The following is a 16,281-nucleotide window of genomic DNA, read 5'->3' on the forward strand; positions in this document are numbered from 1 at the left end:
TGGTATATAGTAAAGGAAAGAGTAATTTTAAAGAAGTTAAACTTGTTCGAGTCCCTGGCTTTCCACGCACGGGGAGGTCGCTTCACAAGTGGTGGAGCAGGTCTGTAGGTGTTTGTCTTTCTCTCCCTATCTCTATCTTTCCCTCCTCTCTCAATTTCTTTCTGTCCTATCCTCCTCTTCCAACAACAACAGCAACAACAAAAATGGGAATAATGGCTGCCAGAAGCAGTGGATTTGTTGTACAGGCAAAGAACTCCGGCGATAACCATGGAGGGCAAAAAATACAATAATAATAATAATATAAAATTTTTATTTTATAAGATAAAATTATTGATTAGAAATTATTATAAGGTATAGAAAACTGAAAGGTGCCTGTTCACTGTAGTCTTTTTCCCTCTATGCTTCAGGGTACACATGGAAACCCAGGTATCAAAGGTGAGCGAGGACCAAAAGGAAACCCGGTAAATGAGTAACTGTCTTTCTTTAAATAAATGTGCCTCTTTGTAGATGTATTTTAGAGTAAATGTTAAGAAAATAAAGAACATTATGGTATGTGTTGATGGTAAAACTTTCATAATTTTTGAGAAGAATTAAGAATGTTTGCTTCTTACATTATTTGTCTGGGTTGTGTTATCTTTTATATCTCAGCCATGTATGTCCACTTTAGAAACTAGAACAGAATAATCTTGTTCTCAAATAATGATGATCTAGATCATCATCATTAGTACAATTAATTATTATTATATTAGTGCAATGTAATTCATCAAATTAATTCTACTAATTATGTGTGTGTACTACTTACTATACCCTTCACAAGAGGTCCAGTGTCATTGCACTAAAGAAACTCTTTTCCCTATGCCTCCACTTCCCCTCTTATGTGCTCTGATAACCACAATCATTTTTAATAGTTATTTGTGAGGCTGTAAGTTAATAGGGGTGTATAGTAACACCATTCCCACCACCAAAGGTCTATATCCCTCCCCCTCCCCTCACCCACTGATTTTTACTTTGGTGCCCTACTCCAAACTCAGATTCTGCTTTGAATTTCCTTTTCTGTTCTTCTTTCTCAACCTTTGTTTATGAGTGGGATCATCCCATCATCTTTGTCTTTCTGACTTATCTCACTTAACATAATTCCTTCTAGCTCCATCCAAGATTAGCCAGAGAAGGTGGGTTCATATTCTTAATAGCTGTGTAGTTTGTTTCAAATTTTAAAAGACATTTCTTATAGTAGTTAATGTAAGACATGTTAAAACAATAATTAGTGACATCAATGTGGCAAAAGTGAGTTGGTCTTTATTGCAAAGTTAACTTGGTACACACATTTTAGAAAATAATTAGATAATATATGAGAGGCACTCAAATATTAAAAAAATTAATCTAAGAAATGTTATTTCTGAGAATTTTTTAGGGAAGCCATGAAAAATATAAGTTAAATTTATGAAGGTATATATGACAGTTGCCTTATTGTTTAAGAAAAGAAATGGAAAACACCCTTGGTAGTTTTACAACACACACACACACACACACACACACACACACACACACACACACACGGCAATGCTCTCAACTTATATGGGTCCAAATTAATGCCATTTTGTCTTCTTCTGGTTTTGTTAAGTATCTGTTGCAACTTTACCTTTACATTGCATTTATTTGGCTTGTAATTTTGTGCCACATAATATATTTTCCTAAGTCTTGCTGAAACCAAGCAATCACTCTTGTTGACATTTTGGAAAACATTCCAACATCCTTTGGAGAAAAGCCAGAGTGACTGGCTCCAAGTTAGTAAAGTGCTATATTTGAGAACAACGGCTATGTTGTTAAACTGGGATGTGTGACTTGGTCTAAGCTGTGAAAGCCTACCTAGATTCTATACCTTATACATCTGGCTTTACTCCAAAGGGCAAAGGCTATCTGAATCACTATTTTCTCCTCTTCTTTGCTTGGTGAAAATGTCAACAGTAAAGGCCAAAGATATTTCCCCCTTTGGTCAGTCAGTTAATCTGGGAATTTTGAATAATGCATTTTTTGGAGCAATCAATCAGTTACTCTGCAGGACTGGAATTCTGACTGAGTTTTTGTTTATCATAGGGCGATGCTCAGAAAGGAGAGCCTGGAGAAAGAGGCCTAGGGGTACGTATATAATTGGAATATCTTCTTAGAAAGTAATCACAGGTTGCTCATAATATGTAACGGATTAGTTTGAACCCTACAGTATTAGTGTAAGAATTATTTGTATTCACATGTATTCTTGGCAGCTAAGACTGACAATTGGACTGATAAGATCAAAGACAAGATCAAGTGAAGAGAGAATATTCTGTTCATCAAGATTAATGACAGGATCAGTGTGGTCAGCCACATGGCATTTCTTTAATTTGAGATTTGAGAAAGGTTCAAATAAGTATTTGGGACTGGCAAAATAATTCATTTGGATAGTGTGCTGCTTTATCATGTGCACAACCCAGGTTTGAGCCTGGCCTCCATGCATTGAAGGCAGTTTCGTTGTTGTGATTAGTTTCTCTGTCTTTTCCATCTCTCTATAAATAAAATAAAACAATATGATACTAAAATATAAAATTATATATATTTTTTAATTAAAATTTGAAAATACTGGGAACATAAGAATTGCATAATTGAGAGGATGGGCAGTAGTGCACCTGGTTGAGTTCATATGTTACCATGTGTCAAGACCCCGGACCCCACCTGAAGGACAGAAGTTTCATGAGTAGTGTAGCAGTGCTGCAGGTGTCTCTCTTTCTCTCTCCCTATCTCACCTTCCTCTCAATTTCTCTCTGTCCTATCAAACCAAAGAATGGAAAGAATAAATATAAATATAAAAAAAGAAGCAAAGCACTCCTTCCTAAAATAATTGCACATTTGAAACTATGTTTCTATAAAGCCAGTTCTACAGCCAAAAAGTATCACCCTGGCTGACTTATTATAACAAGTTAGAACTTATCAGAGATTTCATTTTTTCTTTGTATTTTTTTTCCTGAAAAACTGCATCAGTATAGCAAACACCACAGAAATGTGCATGAAATAAAAAGCTGATCATCTTTAATCTCTCCTCTCTACTTGTCCCCATGGATAGGTAAATAGGATCCCAGGACTCAAACCTAGAGATTTAACATTTTCATTTTATTAGGAAAATAAAGACTTATAATACAGTTGTTGCCACATGGGTACAATTTCTTCTCTTTTTGAAATAGATATCTGCACACCATTCCCACCACCAGACAGGGCCCTCCTGGGTCATCAGTGTCTTCTCAATTACCCTCCAACTGTCCTCCCTCCCTACTGCAGTTCTTGGTGTTACTGCAGCAGACCACAGGCAGCCCAAGCTTTACTCTGTGTTTTGCCTTTCTTTCTTTCTTTCTTTCTTTCTTTCTTTCTTTCTTTCTTTCTTTCTTTCTTTCTTTCTATCTTAAGTCCCATCCATAGATAATATCTGGTATTTACCCTAGTCCTTCTGATTGCTCTCACTTAACATGATACCTTCAAATTCCATACAAAATGAGGTAAGGAGATGATTTCATTTCTTTCTTTCTCTTCCTTCATTCCTTTTCTTCTTCTCTCTTTCTTTCTTTCTTTCTTTCTTTCTTTCTTTTTGCCAGAGCACTGCTCAGATCTGGCTTATGGTGGTGTGGGGGATTGAATCTGGGACCTGGGAGCCTCAGGTATGGAAGTCAGTTTGCTCTTAGGTTAAGTACATGATCCAACACCTTTATATGTATTTATTTATTTTTAATTTTTTTAGATGGAGACAGAGGGAGAGAAAGAGAAACACCACAGCACAGAAACTTCCTTCATTGTGGTAGGGGTTGGGTTTAAACCTGGGTCATATACATGGAAAAGTAGCACACTATGCAAGTGACCTATTTTGCTGGCTACCAATAGCTGTATATTTAGAAGATTAATGTGGAATGGGTCTAAGGTAAAGTGGGAAAATTAGAAAGAAGGAGAACTTTATAGAACGTTTGCTGCTATGGTCCACATTAGCTATTTGGTGTCAGATCTGGCTAATACTAAAACCATTAGCTACACGCAGCCAATAAACACTTGGGTGTGAGTTCAAGTTGAGGAGTACTATAGGAGTAAAATATACTGACTTTAACACCCTGGCACCAAAAAAGAGGTAATGAAAGAGAGCAGACCATTCTAGTAACACTTTTTCATCTCGATTATATATAGAAATGACAGTATTTAGCAACTTTATATAAATTCACTAGTATAAATTAAATTTAGCTATTCAGATTTTGCTTTTTAATAGTCACTAGAGAATTAAAATTACACATCTGGATAACATTTGTAATCTACATTATATTTGACAGCATTGGGCTACAGTGATGACAAACTAGAAAGGAGAACACTGAGAATAGAGAAAGGGTAATATCATGGTATGTAGTGGCTAACTCATATACTTGACAGATATTTACTGGGCATTTACCATGCACTGGTAAGGTGTTAGTGACATAAGTAAAAGCAAGATAGATCCTTGTCTCATAAAAATGTTCTAAAGCAGATACCCAACACAGAAAGGTGAGAAGACAATAAAATGAAAAAAAAGGCAAAGGAATTAAGTATGAATTTTAATCAGAGAGAAGTTTTTTTTTCAGTGAGAAGTTTTATGAAAATTTAAAAAATGATCATGAAGGTGTTTTAGGCAGAAAGGCTAGTATTGGTGTAAAGATGCTGATGTGGGGACAAGCTTGACTGACTCAAAAAATAGAAGAAAGAACTTGTTGATGAAGACTTGTTGATGAAGGGACTCTGTTCCTCCCCCCCTTCTTTCTTGTTGTCACTGGGACTTCATTACTCCAGATGGAATTTTTCAGATAGAAAGACAGAGACAGACAGAAAGCAGAAAGGAAGATACCATTTTTCTATCAGTGTGGTAGGGGAGGGGTTTGAACCTGGGTCATGTCCATGATAAAATGAGTGCAGTATGCAAGAGAGCTCTCTTATTGGCCCCAAAGATGCTGGAGTCTTTAGAACAGGATTGGGAGATTAAATTTAAGATCAAGTTCAATGGGAAGCTGGCGGAGACTTTGAACTGGTTGTATTAAAGAAATGTGATGTTAAGTAGATTATTATAAACTTGATTCTTTAAAAAAAATTTTATTGGATAGGATAGAGAGAAGCTAAGAGAGGAGGGGAAGATAGAGAGGAAGAGAGAAAGATAGACACCTACAGACTTGCTTCACCGCTTGTGAAGCAACCTCCCTGCCGGTGGAGAGCTGGGGCCTCGAACCGGAATCCTTACTCTTTGTACTTTGTATGCTTAACCTGGCCCCCCAAACTTGATTTTTTAATAAGTTGAGATATGATCTTACCATTAATAAATATAGAAATATCATTAAAATTTGGCAGAGATTGATGAGTGCAGTTTTGGATATTTTAAATTTAAATATTCTTAAAACTAGTGACTAAGATTTTCTGAAAGGGAGAAAGGACACAAGGAAGAAATGAAGAAAGGAAAAGTTGATAGAAAGCAAACAATAAGCTGCCCAAGGAGTTTAGAAAGAAAATCAGTATAAACAAAATTACAGTATATAAAAAAGAGGTAAGAGATAGAGGGCAACACAAAACTCCTAGGATTAGAAATGTAGCTTTTGTTAGCATTACAGATATGAATTGTCTTGAAAAAAACCCCATCCAAATCAAACTTACATTATCCCTTTATTTCATTTTATTATTATTATTTTTCTGATGAAGACAGGTAAAGTGAGGAGGTGGGGGAGGAATGACAGAGAAAGAGAGAGTGATACCTGTAGCACTGCTCCACCAGTTGTGATGCTCCCTACCCCTGCAGGTGGGGACTAGGGACTTGAACCCAGGTCCTCATGCATGGTGATGTGTGTGCTCTACTATTGGATGTGCCACTGGCTAGTCACTGAATGGTCTTAGTAGAAAGCCTCACTTTAACTGTCTATAATATGGACTTGAATTTCAAGCATGAATGTAATATTTAGACCACCCATGTGAAAAAGTATTTCTAAAATGGATTAAATTGTAGTTTAATAATATTTTTGACTATTTCTACTTTATCTGTTTCTTAGCTCATTTGAAGTGAAATGTTATTTCCTTCCTGAAGGTTTTTTCTTACCTTTTGTAAAAAAAAAAATGCCATCTATACACAGAATAAAATTTGGCAGTCAGACTCACGTATGACTACTATAATAGCTTGCTTATTTCATTAGTTTCTCTAGCTCACTTAAAATACATCTTACAGTTCTATTTTCAGACTTGAAAACTATACTTGCAGGAAAAAAATAAAATTCTTTTTTGAAAAGACTTTCTATTTCTTAGAGTTGGTAATTCTCCAGTCCATTTAATAACTAGTATTGTGTTACTTAAAGAGCTTGTGACAGTGACACAATAGAGAAGGCTCTACAGGATTCTGCCTAGAGGAGCAAAACCACTGCTTCCTTATTTAGTTGGAGATAAAATATAGTAACGTAAAGGTCACTGTTTCACAAGGGTTGATAAAGGAACCATTTATTTTCTTGATGCTACCTATATATTCTAGACTAAATTTGAAAGGAGGGTTATCATGGATATAAATATTTACATACATTTTTAAAGGTCATTATCTCAGTTCATTTTCAAAGCCAATTTTTATAAGTCTCTATGAAGCATTCTCAGCTGTGATGGTTTAGTCAATTTGTAAGGACCACTAGAGAGCTTCTATGATGAGCTTCAGTATATAGTCTTTATACTAACATATACCCAAATTGAGCCCAGCATTTAAGAAAGGGGATTTTAAAAAATTCTCCCTACTGTATATACAAAGAAAAGTGGCATAGCCCATGCCCAGCAGAGAAGCAATTACAGAAGTCAGACCTTCCACCTTCTGCTCCCCATAAAGATCTTTGGTCCACTTTCCCAGAGGGATAAAGAATAGGGAAACTTCCAATGGAGCAGAGGGGATTTGGAACTCTTTTGGTGGGTATTGTACCCCTCTTACCCCACAATCTTGTCAATCATTATTAAATCACTAATAAAAATTATAAAAAAATAATCAGAAAAAATAAAAGTGGCATAGCTTATATTTGTGTCATCTTATTTTCCAAGACTGTTCAGAAATGCTTTTGTTATACTTAATCAATGAAAATCATCTACTATTTTCCCCCAACTATGCTTTTCTAATGTCATATTTTACTTTTATTTTTCAATTAGGGAAATCCTGGGTACAAGGGTGAGAAGGTAAGTTAATAACAACAGACTAGAAGTTCAGAGAGAAAAAATCAGAATGTAAGTGTATCTATATACTTAATATCTGTTATTTTTCTTTAATTTTTGTAATCCTGGATTGCTTAACTTCTAAATATGCTCTTAATTCTGTTAAATTAGCAGGAGAACTTAAGATATAGAAGTATTTTATGAGGGTTGAAGGTAACAGATTTCTGTGGCTAGTATCCAGATGCTCTCAGTTCTGCAAATATGAAATTTTAAAGTAGAGAGACCATTTTAATAGCTCTCCAGAACATATTTCTAGACTAAAATCTTCTTTTTTACTTTAAATTTTTTAAAAAAGTTATTCCCTTTTGTTGCCCTTGTTTATTGTTATAGTTGTTATTGATGTCGTCGTTTGGATAGGACAGAGAGAAATGGAGAGAGGAGGGGAAGACAGAGGGGGAGACAAAGACAGACACCTGAAGACTCCCCTGCAGGTGGAGAGCTGGGGCTCCAACCGGCCTTAACGCTGGTCCTTGCGCTTTGCACCACATGCTTTACACCACATGCGCTTAACCCACTGCGCTACCGCCCAACTCCCTAAAATCTTCTATATACAAATGGGTACAGCAGTATCTTTGGTTGTTTTCATGGTGGTTAACTTCCGATGAAACCCAGAGAGTGAACCCCCTTGCAAGAGAAAGAAATCTTATTCTAGCTGAGAAATAATCACCGATTTATGTCAGTCATACATTGGGGTAGAAATCGCAGGGAAATTCAACAAACAAGCAAAAGGTAAAAGTTGATAGCTTATTTTGTTAGATTACTTGGAAGTAATGAACTAGGAAATTATACCGACTTAAAAGAAATTAAGTGGTGGGACTGGGGCTTCAGGAGATTATGAAGTTCATGTCACTCTTGTATTTCAAATTTCCTGTTTGAATTCAGATTTGTTGTCCATTCTGGCTACAGATGTGTACAGTCCTAAGATGTGGATAAGAGCCCTGTACTTTTTTTTTTCCCCCTCCAGGGTTATTGCTGGGGCTCAGTGCCTGCACCATGAATCCACTGCTCCTGGAGTCCACCCCCCCCCTTTTTTGTTGTCCTTGTTGTTGTAGCCTTGTTGTGGTTATTATTGTTGTTGTTGATGTCGTTCGTTGTTGGATAGGACAGAAAGAAATGGAGAGAGGAGGGGAATTCAGAGAGCGGGAGAGAAAGATAGACACCTGCAGACCTGCTTCACTGCCTGTGAAGCGACTACCCTGCAGGTGGGGAGCGGGGGCTCAGAACCGCGATCCTTACCCAGGTCTTTGCGCTTTGCACCACATGCGCTTAACCCACTGCTACTTCCTGACTCCACTGTTTTTTTTTTTTTTTTAATAATTTTTCCTTTTTTTGTTGCCCTTTTTTTTTTTTTTAAATTGTTGTAGTTATTGTTGTTGTCGTCGTTGTTGGATAGGACAGAGAGAAATGGAGGGAGGAGGGGAAGAGAAAGACACTTACAGACCTGCTTCACCACCTGTGAAGCTACTACTCCCCTATAGGTGAGGAGCCGGGGCTCCAACCGGGGTCCTATGCCAGTCCTTCTGCCTAGCGCCACGTGTGCTTAACCCGCTGCACTACCCCTTGACCCCCGCCCAGTACTTTCTTTAATTTTTTTATTTATAAAATGGAAATATTAGCAAGACCATAGGATAAGAGGGGTACAACTCCACACGGTTCACACCACCAGAACTCCCTATCTGGGAGTATAGACCCAAGATCATTATGGAGTGCAGAAGGTGGAAAGTCTGGCTTCTGTAATTACTTCCCCGCTGAGCATGGGCATTGACAGGTCAATTCATACTTCCAGCCTGTCTCTCTCTTTCCCTAGTGAGGCAGGGAAGAGCCCTGTACATAATTAAAAAGACTTCGTTCTGGATCTCCATTGGCTTCCACACTTCCATTCTATAGCAAGATCCTAGAAATCTTGCAAAGTGACCCAGTCCTGTTTCAAAGGTGTACACAATATCCTTCCTTATGTATATCTTCTTTGGCCTTGAGGAAACCCAGTGGCAGTGGTTTATAGGGGTAAGAGGACACCGTTGAGGAGATTTGTTGTGTTGTGTGGAGTGCATTCACATCCACACATTCACAGTTTCCCTTGCTGTGGAAATTGCTAAAGGTCATTAATGAAATGTGAAGCAAGCCTTAGATGGAGGATGCAAGCCTGTACTCAGAATAAACTTCTGATGAGTCTCCAATTTCTTTATTTGTAACATTCAGTTGAAGTCATTTTAATCAAGAAAGGAAGCTAGAATAGCACTGGTTTGTTATTTTGACTTCTTTCTTTCTTTTTCTTTCTTTCTTTCTTTCTTTCTTTCTTTCTTTCTTTCTTTCTTTCTTTCTTTTTTCCCCCCTTCAGGACTATTGTTGGGGTCTGGTGCTTGCATTGTGAATCCACTGTACCCAGAGGCCACTTTTTCTATTCCTTCTGTAGGATAGGACAGAGAGAAATTGAGAGAGGAGAGGAAGATAGAGAGGGGGAGAGAAAGACACATGCAGACCTGTGTCACCACTTGTGAAGCATCCCCCTGTAGGTGGGGAGCTGAGGGCTTGAACCAGGATCCTTGCATGGGTCCTTATGCTTCTTACTATGTGTGCTTAACACAGTACACTACCACCTGGCCCAAATTAGCTTGATTTATAATATTTAGTTCGGAAGATACACGGTGTGCAGGCTTCTGCTTGGTCTCTTAATCTAGACCTTGCAAATATTAGGGGAGACCTACATATAGGCAGATAAATGTATCTGTAATTACTGGAAATGTTAAGTTAAAAGGGGAGAGTGTGAGAAATACCACAGTATAACACTTTGCTATATGAACTTGATCAACTCAATATTTTGAAATGTCTTTCCAAGAATAGTTAGAGAATGGAATGGAATGATAATGTATTTTAAGTTGTTTGCTAGCCTATAAATATAAGGTGCTGTCATGTAGAACTTGAGAATAGGAAAGCTAAGAAAATTTGATGATTATCCAATTGTCCTTCAAATAGTTGAAGAAAACTAATGGTATCTTATGCAATGAGCTAGTTGTCACTAGTATACTGTACTGTATCCATTTAATCATCTGAGGAATTGTAGAGTCACTGTAGGAGTTCTGATCTAGAAAATACATTCACAAAGCAAAGTGAACCATTAGCTCAAACCAGATTTTTTTTTTTTTTTTTTTTTTTTTTTTACCAAGAGTAGTAGCATCAGAACTCAGAGGCTGGGAACAGAGCTAATCTGTTCTTAGTTCTTGCTCTCTAGAACTGTGCAATTGTAGTCATTCCACAGGGATTAATTGGCCTAACAAAAATAAAATGTCTTGCAAAGGCAAATCATATGAGTACAATATTTTCAATGATGGGAGTTTACCCCCCCCCCCCCAAACAAATGCTGTTTCTCAGAGGCTCATAGCTAACAAATCTGCCTGGAAAAATGGAATGTGAATTCTGGCCAAAAGAATTTTGGGTGTACTTATGGTACTTTTCTGTTTTATATTTTGATGGCTGACTCATATTATTCCCATCCAACATTATTAAATTAATTGCTTTCTAATAGATTCTTCAAGAGTGAATTTCCATTTGTATTCAGAAATAAAGGTTCACCTTGTTCTAAGTGAAAGCTCAGTTTTTCTTGGGCCAGTGTGATTCACAGTATGAGGAGATGGAATAATTTACTTTTGAACACAATTATATAGCTAGTTCTAAGAATTTCCTGCTGTTGATACTGGTAGTATCCACGCAGTACCCTAGACAAGTGTCACACTAGTAGAAAGAAACAAACCAGCGTGCCTTTCAGCTGTGGATGACTGGTGAAGAACATAGACTTGGGAGTCCAGTGAACTTGAGCTTATGGTTACAGGCAAATCACTTCTTTCTCTGAATCTTATTTTTTCTTTTCCTACTTCTACTAGTTAGATATATACCTTGCAAGAATGTTGAGGAAATTAGCATTGATGTAAGGATTTTGGTATGTAATTTGCATCCACAAATGATTGTTACAATTGTGATTCCCCAGTGCTATTTAAAATATGGTTTGCAGGCTGACTGTCAATCTATGAGCACTTACTCTAATTTTCTGAGCAGATAAAGCTCATAGTAGACTATAAATGTACCCTGTCACCAAATACACTGTTTATTTCTGCTGACATTTATTTGTCCCAGCAAGACTTTCTGGGTGAAGGAAACAGTGGCATTGATTTATTAATACATTCTAGTGCAAACCCTTTATGTCACAGTGTGGTGGCACTTTGAGTGGCATGCCCTACAGCAACAGACAGATAATAAAGCTGAAGTAGAAATCTGTAGTGCTGGTACTAACTAGGACTAGTCCTAATATGTGTGTTTAATTTACTCATTTTAACCTCTGTAATTGAATTTCTTACATAAAATGGAGAACTACTTTGAGGACCAGTATAAATAAACCTATGAAATCACCCTGAAAATTCCACGTTCATTTTTCTCATTGACTTTGCTACATTTTTGTGTCTTTGAAATCTGGTGCAGTGGATTAGTATTCAGAGGTTCCAGTTCTTCTTTTATATTGGGAAGTTACTTAAACATTTCAAATCATAATCTTGCAGTTTGCAAATTGGGTTTATAATATCTACCTCAAACAACTAAGGTCAAACTAACTGGCATAATGTCTGTATGACCTCATTAGTAAATTGAAAACATAATTCAAATATTAGTTTTTTCCTTCATTAATATTTCACGAAAGGCGGTATAGCAGAGTGTGATGATGGAAAACACATAGTGTGCTTGCTTGCTACTGTTCCCTACTCTTCCTCACAGCAGACCTTACCAATTCATCATGGTGTCACAAAAATGTTATGGAAGAAACATTTGCCTTCAGCAGAGATTCAAGAGACATTCAAGGAATATGAGGAGGACACAGTTTATTAACATTAACAGGCCACAGAAAGAGCTCATGCTCTTAAGAATTCTGGGTGCCGAGACCCACCCTACGAGGGAAAGAGAGAGGCAGACTGGGAGTATGGACCGACCAGTCAACGTCCATGTTCAGCGGGGAAGCAATTACAGAAGCCAGACCTTCCACCTTCTACAACCCACAATGACCCTGGGTCCATGCTTCCAGAGGGATAGAGAGTGGGAAAGCTATCAGGGGTGGGGGTGGGATATGGAGATTGGGTGGTGGGAATTGTGTGGAGTTGTACCCCTCCTACCCTATGGTTTTGTTAATTTATCCTTTCTTAAATAAAAAAAAAAAAAGAATTCTGGGTGCCAAATCTATTGCTCAGGATCTGCAGAGCTGTTTCTAGGGGAAGGTTATCTCAAGATTTACTGGAACCTCACTTTAAAGGGACTGGGGTTCTGGGCTCGGAAGACCTTCTTTAAAGACTTGTGTTAGACTCCCCTGCAGGTGGGGAGTTGGGGGCTCCAACCGGGATTCTTCCACTGGTCCTTGCGCTTTGTGCCACCTGTGCTTAACCCGCCATGCTACCACCCATCTCCCCTCTCTCTCTTTCAATGACTTCTTTCCCCATGGCACAATATTACAGTGCCATGATGAAAAAATCTTACTAGTGATCAAGGTTGATAGCTGAGATATGGTGCAGTAGGAAAATTAGGGACTCTGATTATGAATAGATCTGGTTTCAGAAATTAGAGCTTCAATATATCAGCTATCTGGTTGAGGGGAGCTTTCTCACTGAATTTAGATTTCTCTCTTTTTTTAAGATTTAAAAAATTATTTATTTTCCCTTTTGTTGCCCTTGTTTTTTATTGTTGTTGTAGTATTATTGTTGTTGTTATTGATGTCGTCATTGTTAGATAGGATGGAGAGAAATGAAGAGGGGAGGGGAAGACAGAGGGGGAGAGAGAGATAAACACCTGCAGACCTGCTTCACCACTTGTGAAGTGACTCCCCTGCAGGTGGGGAGCAGACCAGGAATCTAGGCCAGTCCTTGCGCAAAACATGTGCACTTAACCCGCTGCACTACTGCCCATCTCCCAGATTTCTCTCTTTTATTAAACAAGAACTGTAAAACTGATCTCAGACTATAATATTTAAGTGATATGTGCACAAGGTATCTAATACGTGATAGAGACCCTCAGTAAATCTTAGTGACTTCCTCTTTAGTTTCTTGCAGCTCTTGAAAACTCTAGATTGGTGGTTCATTGATTTGATTCTTTCTCATAGAACAAAACTTTTAGAATTTAATACTTATACAACCACAGGGCTAAGGATCAAGCTGTATATAGCCCATTGGAGTGCTTCTTTCATCAGATTCTTCTGGACTTCTTTAAAAAATATTTTAACACTGAATAACTACAAATATTCTATTTGTTTTCTTTATTTTTAGGGTGAATGAGGAGAATGTGGTAAACCAGGACTAAAAGGTGACAAAGTAAGGAACATGTTTTTAAAAATGCTAACATATGTGTTTCTTTTGGTTTGTGTTACCTTACAAGGAAATTCATTGACTCAATTTTCACATCTGTAAACCATGAAGCCAAAAACAAAGCCATATCTAACTTTAGTTAATGGAGCACTCACCACATACTTTTCTTATGGACCATTAAAAGTGTCTTTTGACACCCTAATCATTGAGGGCAGCCTTACTGGACAGTATGGTGAAAAGGATAATTTAACCTGTGAGGTCAAGTCAAGCTCCAATCAGGTCAAAGTATAATTGCTTTCCAGATGTAAATACTGAAAACAGGCACACTGTATAGTAGAGTGAAACATTCAGTGAAGTAAGTTAATAAAATAATTACAACTATTTGGCAGAAAAAGACACAGATAAGGATTTGAACTTATGAAAATATATAAAGCCATTGACAATTGGTAGGTACTTTTGTTATCAATAAATATAAAGTAGTATAAATAAATTTGACATTAAAGGCTATAATAAGTGTGCTCAGGAGTTCCTTAAAGCAGTAGGAATATTTAGAGTACATTTGAAACATAATGACAAAAAGTATAGAGTGAACATTTTCATTATAGTTAAGAACTATTACCAACGTGCTACTAATATACTAAACTCTAAATATCCAAAGTCAAGAAGAGAAAAATGAAGCTGAAGGTGAAAAGAAGGGGCTATGATAGTAATACCAGCTCATGTATCTGAATACTTTAAATAACTTGAGACTTTTCTGAGTGCTTTAAATCTATAGCAGAGTTAAAGGTCAGATAGTTCTGCTGAAAAAAGACAAGTTTGATAATTAACTGCAAAATGCAAAGTATGATAACGAATTATTCTTGGAGGAAAATAGAAAATTGGACATGATCATGAACTTGAAAATAGGGAAGCGGCATATATAGAATAGAACAAAATTTTAAATCAGGTGGTAACTAGAAAGCTTTATGAAAAAAATGGTAGCTGATGAAAAGTTGATATTTTATTTTATTAACTGAGATGCCAGAAATTGCTAAATGCATTTATGTTCTGTTCCAAAAGAAAAATACTTCCCATTAAAAACGCAAGGTAAAATTGATGTAAAGATGCATCCTAATGTCAGAGATACAAAAGCTTTCTTTTTTTTTAAATGAATGTCTAGTATCAATTAAACATAGTGTACTTGATTTCTCTCTCTTTTTTTTCCTGTTATCTATGGGGGGGATGGGACTTTATATAGCCATGTATCAATAACTGTAAGTCCCCAATAAAATAATTTTAAAAAGAACTTAAAAAGTTGATGTTCAGCTTATTCCTGGTCTTTTCTTTCTTTTTTTTTTAAACATAGTCTCCCATTGTTTGCATTTAATGGGGTTTACTTTGGGAAGTTGATAATATACATAATACATTTTTTCTTGATAAAATTACTAGTTTTTAAAACTATGTGTATAAAGAACAAAGAGAAACAATGTAATATACATAACTAATAAGTGTCAAAAATATCAAGACACATTAGGAGCTAGTCATGGGAAATTAAATCATTAAAATAATATTTTACCCATCAAATTAGCAAACAATGAAATAATATATACTACTTAGTGTTGATAGGTTTTTCCTGAGATAAAGATGTACACCCTTTACTCAAGAATTGAGAACAAAAATTTGAACAGACTTTTTTATTCCCTTTTGTAAGAGATAAAAGCAAACAAGGTAGAATCTTAACTGTATTTATGGCTTTAATTTCGGTCATCTTCTTTTAGGAAATAATTCTTTGGAATAATCAGATTTTTTGTACAATCAAAAGTTGGACTGAGTTTGCTCATTACTGGATAAAGTAAAAATCATTATAAGTAAGTTAAATGTCAAATCTTAGCCCAGGAAGTTTACTGAGTAGAATACATGCCTTGCCCTGCGTATGACCCAAGTTTTTTTTTTTTATTGTTGTAGTTATTGTTGTTGATGTTGTCATTGTTGGATAGGACAGAGAGAAATGGAGAGAGGAGGGGAGACAGAGAGAGGGAGAGAAAGATAGACACCTGCAGACCTGCTTCACCACCTGTGAAGCAGGTGGGGAGCCAGAGACTCAAACCCAGATCCTTAGCCCGTGGCGTTTAACCTGCTGCACTACCCCACCTACTCCCAAGTTTTAAGCTGGCAAAATGTGGGAAGTATTATGGTTCTGAAAGAAGCTCTGGTATAGCAGAGTCTGCCCTTCTTCCTTTGCTTTTCCGTCTGAATGAAAAAATAACCCCAAAGAGGTGAAATAACACTTGTATGAGGCCCCAGTTCTGTAAAAACAAACAGCAAAATTAAAAATGTCAAGACTGGGGAGTCGCTTCAGTGAAGTGAAGGTCTGCAGGTGTGTCAATAATGATGTTGTCAATAATGACAACATCAATAACAATAAATAACAACAATAAAACAGCAAGAGCAAGAGCAAGAAAAGGGAATAAATAAATATTTACATAAAATGTCAAGACTAGGAAAATGAAAATGAACAAATATATTAGGATAGATCTATTTTCCTGAATTTTATTTGACGTTCAACATGGGAAATATACTCAATGCAATGAAAGATTCATTAAGTATGACATAAAACTGAATATACACCTTGATAAAAGTATTTGAAACAAAATATCTTGGGAGTAAAATTGAATGACAAAGATATCCAAAATGGTAAAAATAACTATGTTTCTATAATTTTTCTATT

The 16,281-nt window shown here is 36.6% G+C and overlaps 1 protein-coding gene across 1 annotated transcript in view; it reads left to right on the forward strand.

The window, feature by feature from the left end:
* COL28A1 (collagen type XXVIII alpha 1 chain) overlaps positions 1-16,281 on the forward strand; it is a 301,074-nt gene that overhangs the window by 34,650 nt on the left and 250,143 nt on the right. The window contains 4 exon segments of the mRNA XM_060196187.1: positions 408-461; positions 2,095-2,136; positions 7,183-7,209; positions 13,536-13,580. Coding sequence (XP_060052170.1) covers positions 408-461; positions 2,095-2,136; positions 7,183-7,209; positions 13,536-13,580 — 168 coding nt within the window.

This window comes from Erinaceus europaeus, chromosome 8 (assembly GCF_950295315.1).
Source record: "Erinaceus europaeus chromosome 8, mEriEur2.1, whole genome shotgun sequence".
Lineage (NCBI taxonomy): Eukaryota > Metazoa > Chordata > Mammalia > Eulipotyphla > Erinaceidae > Erinaceus > Erinaceus europaeus.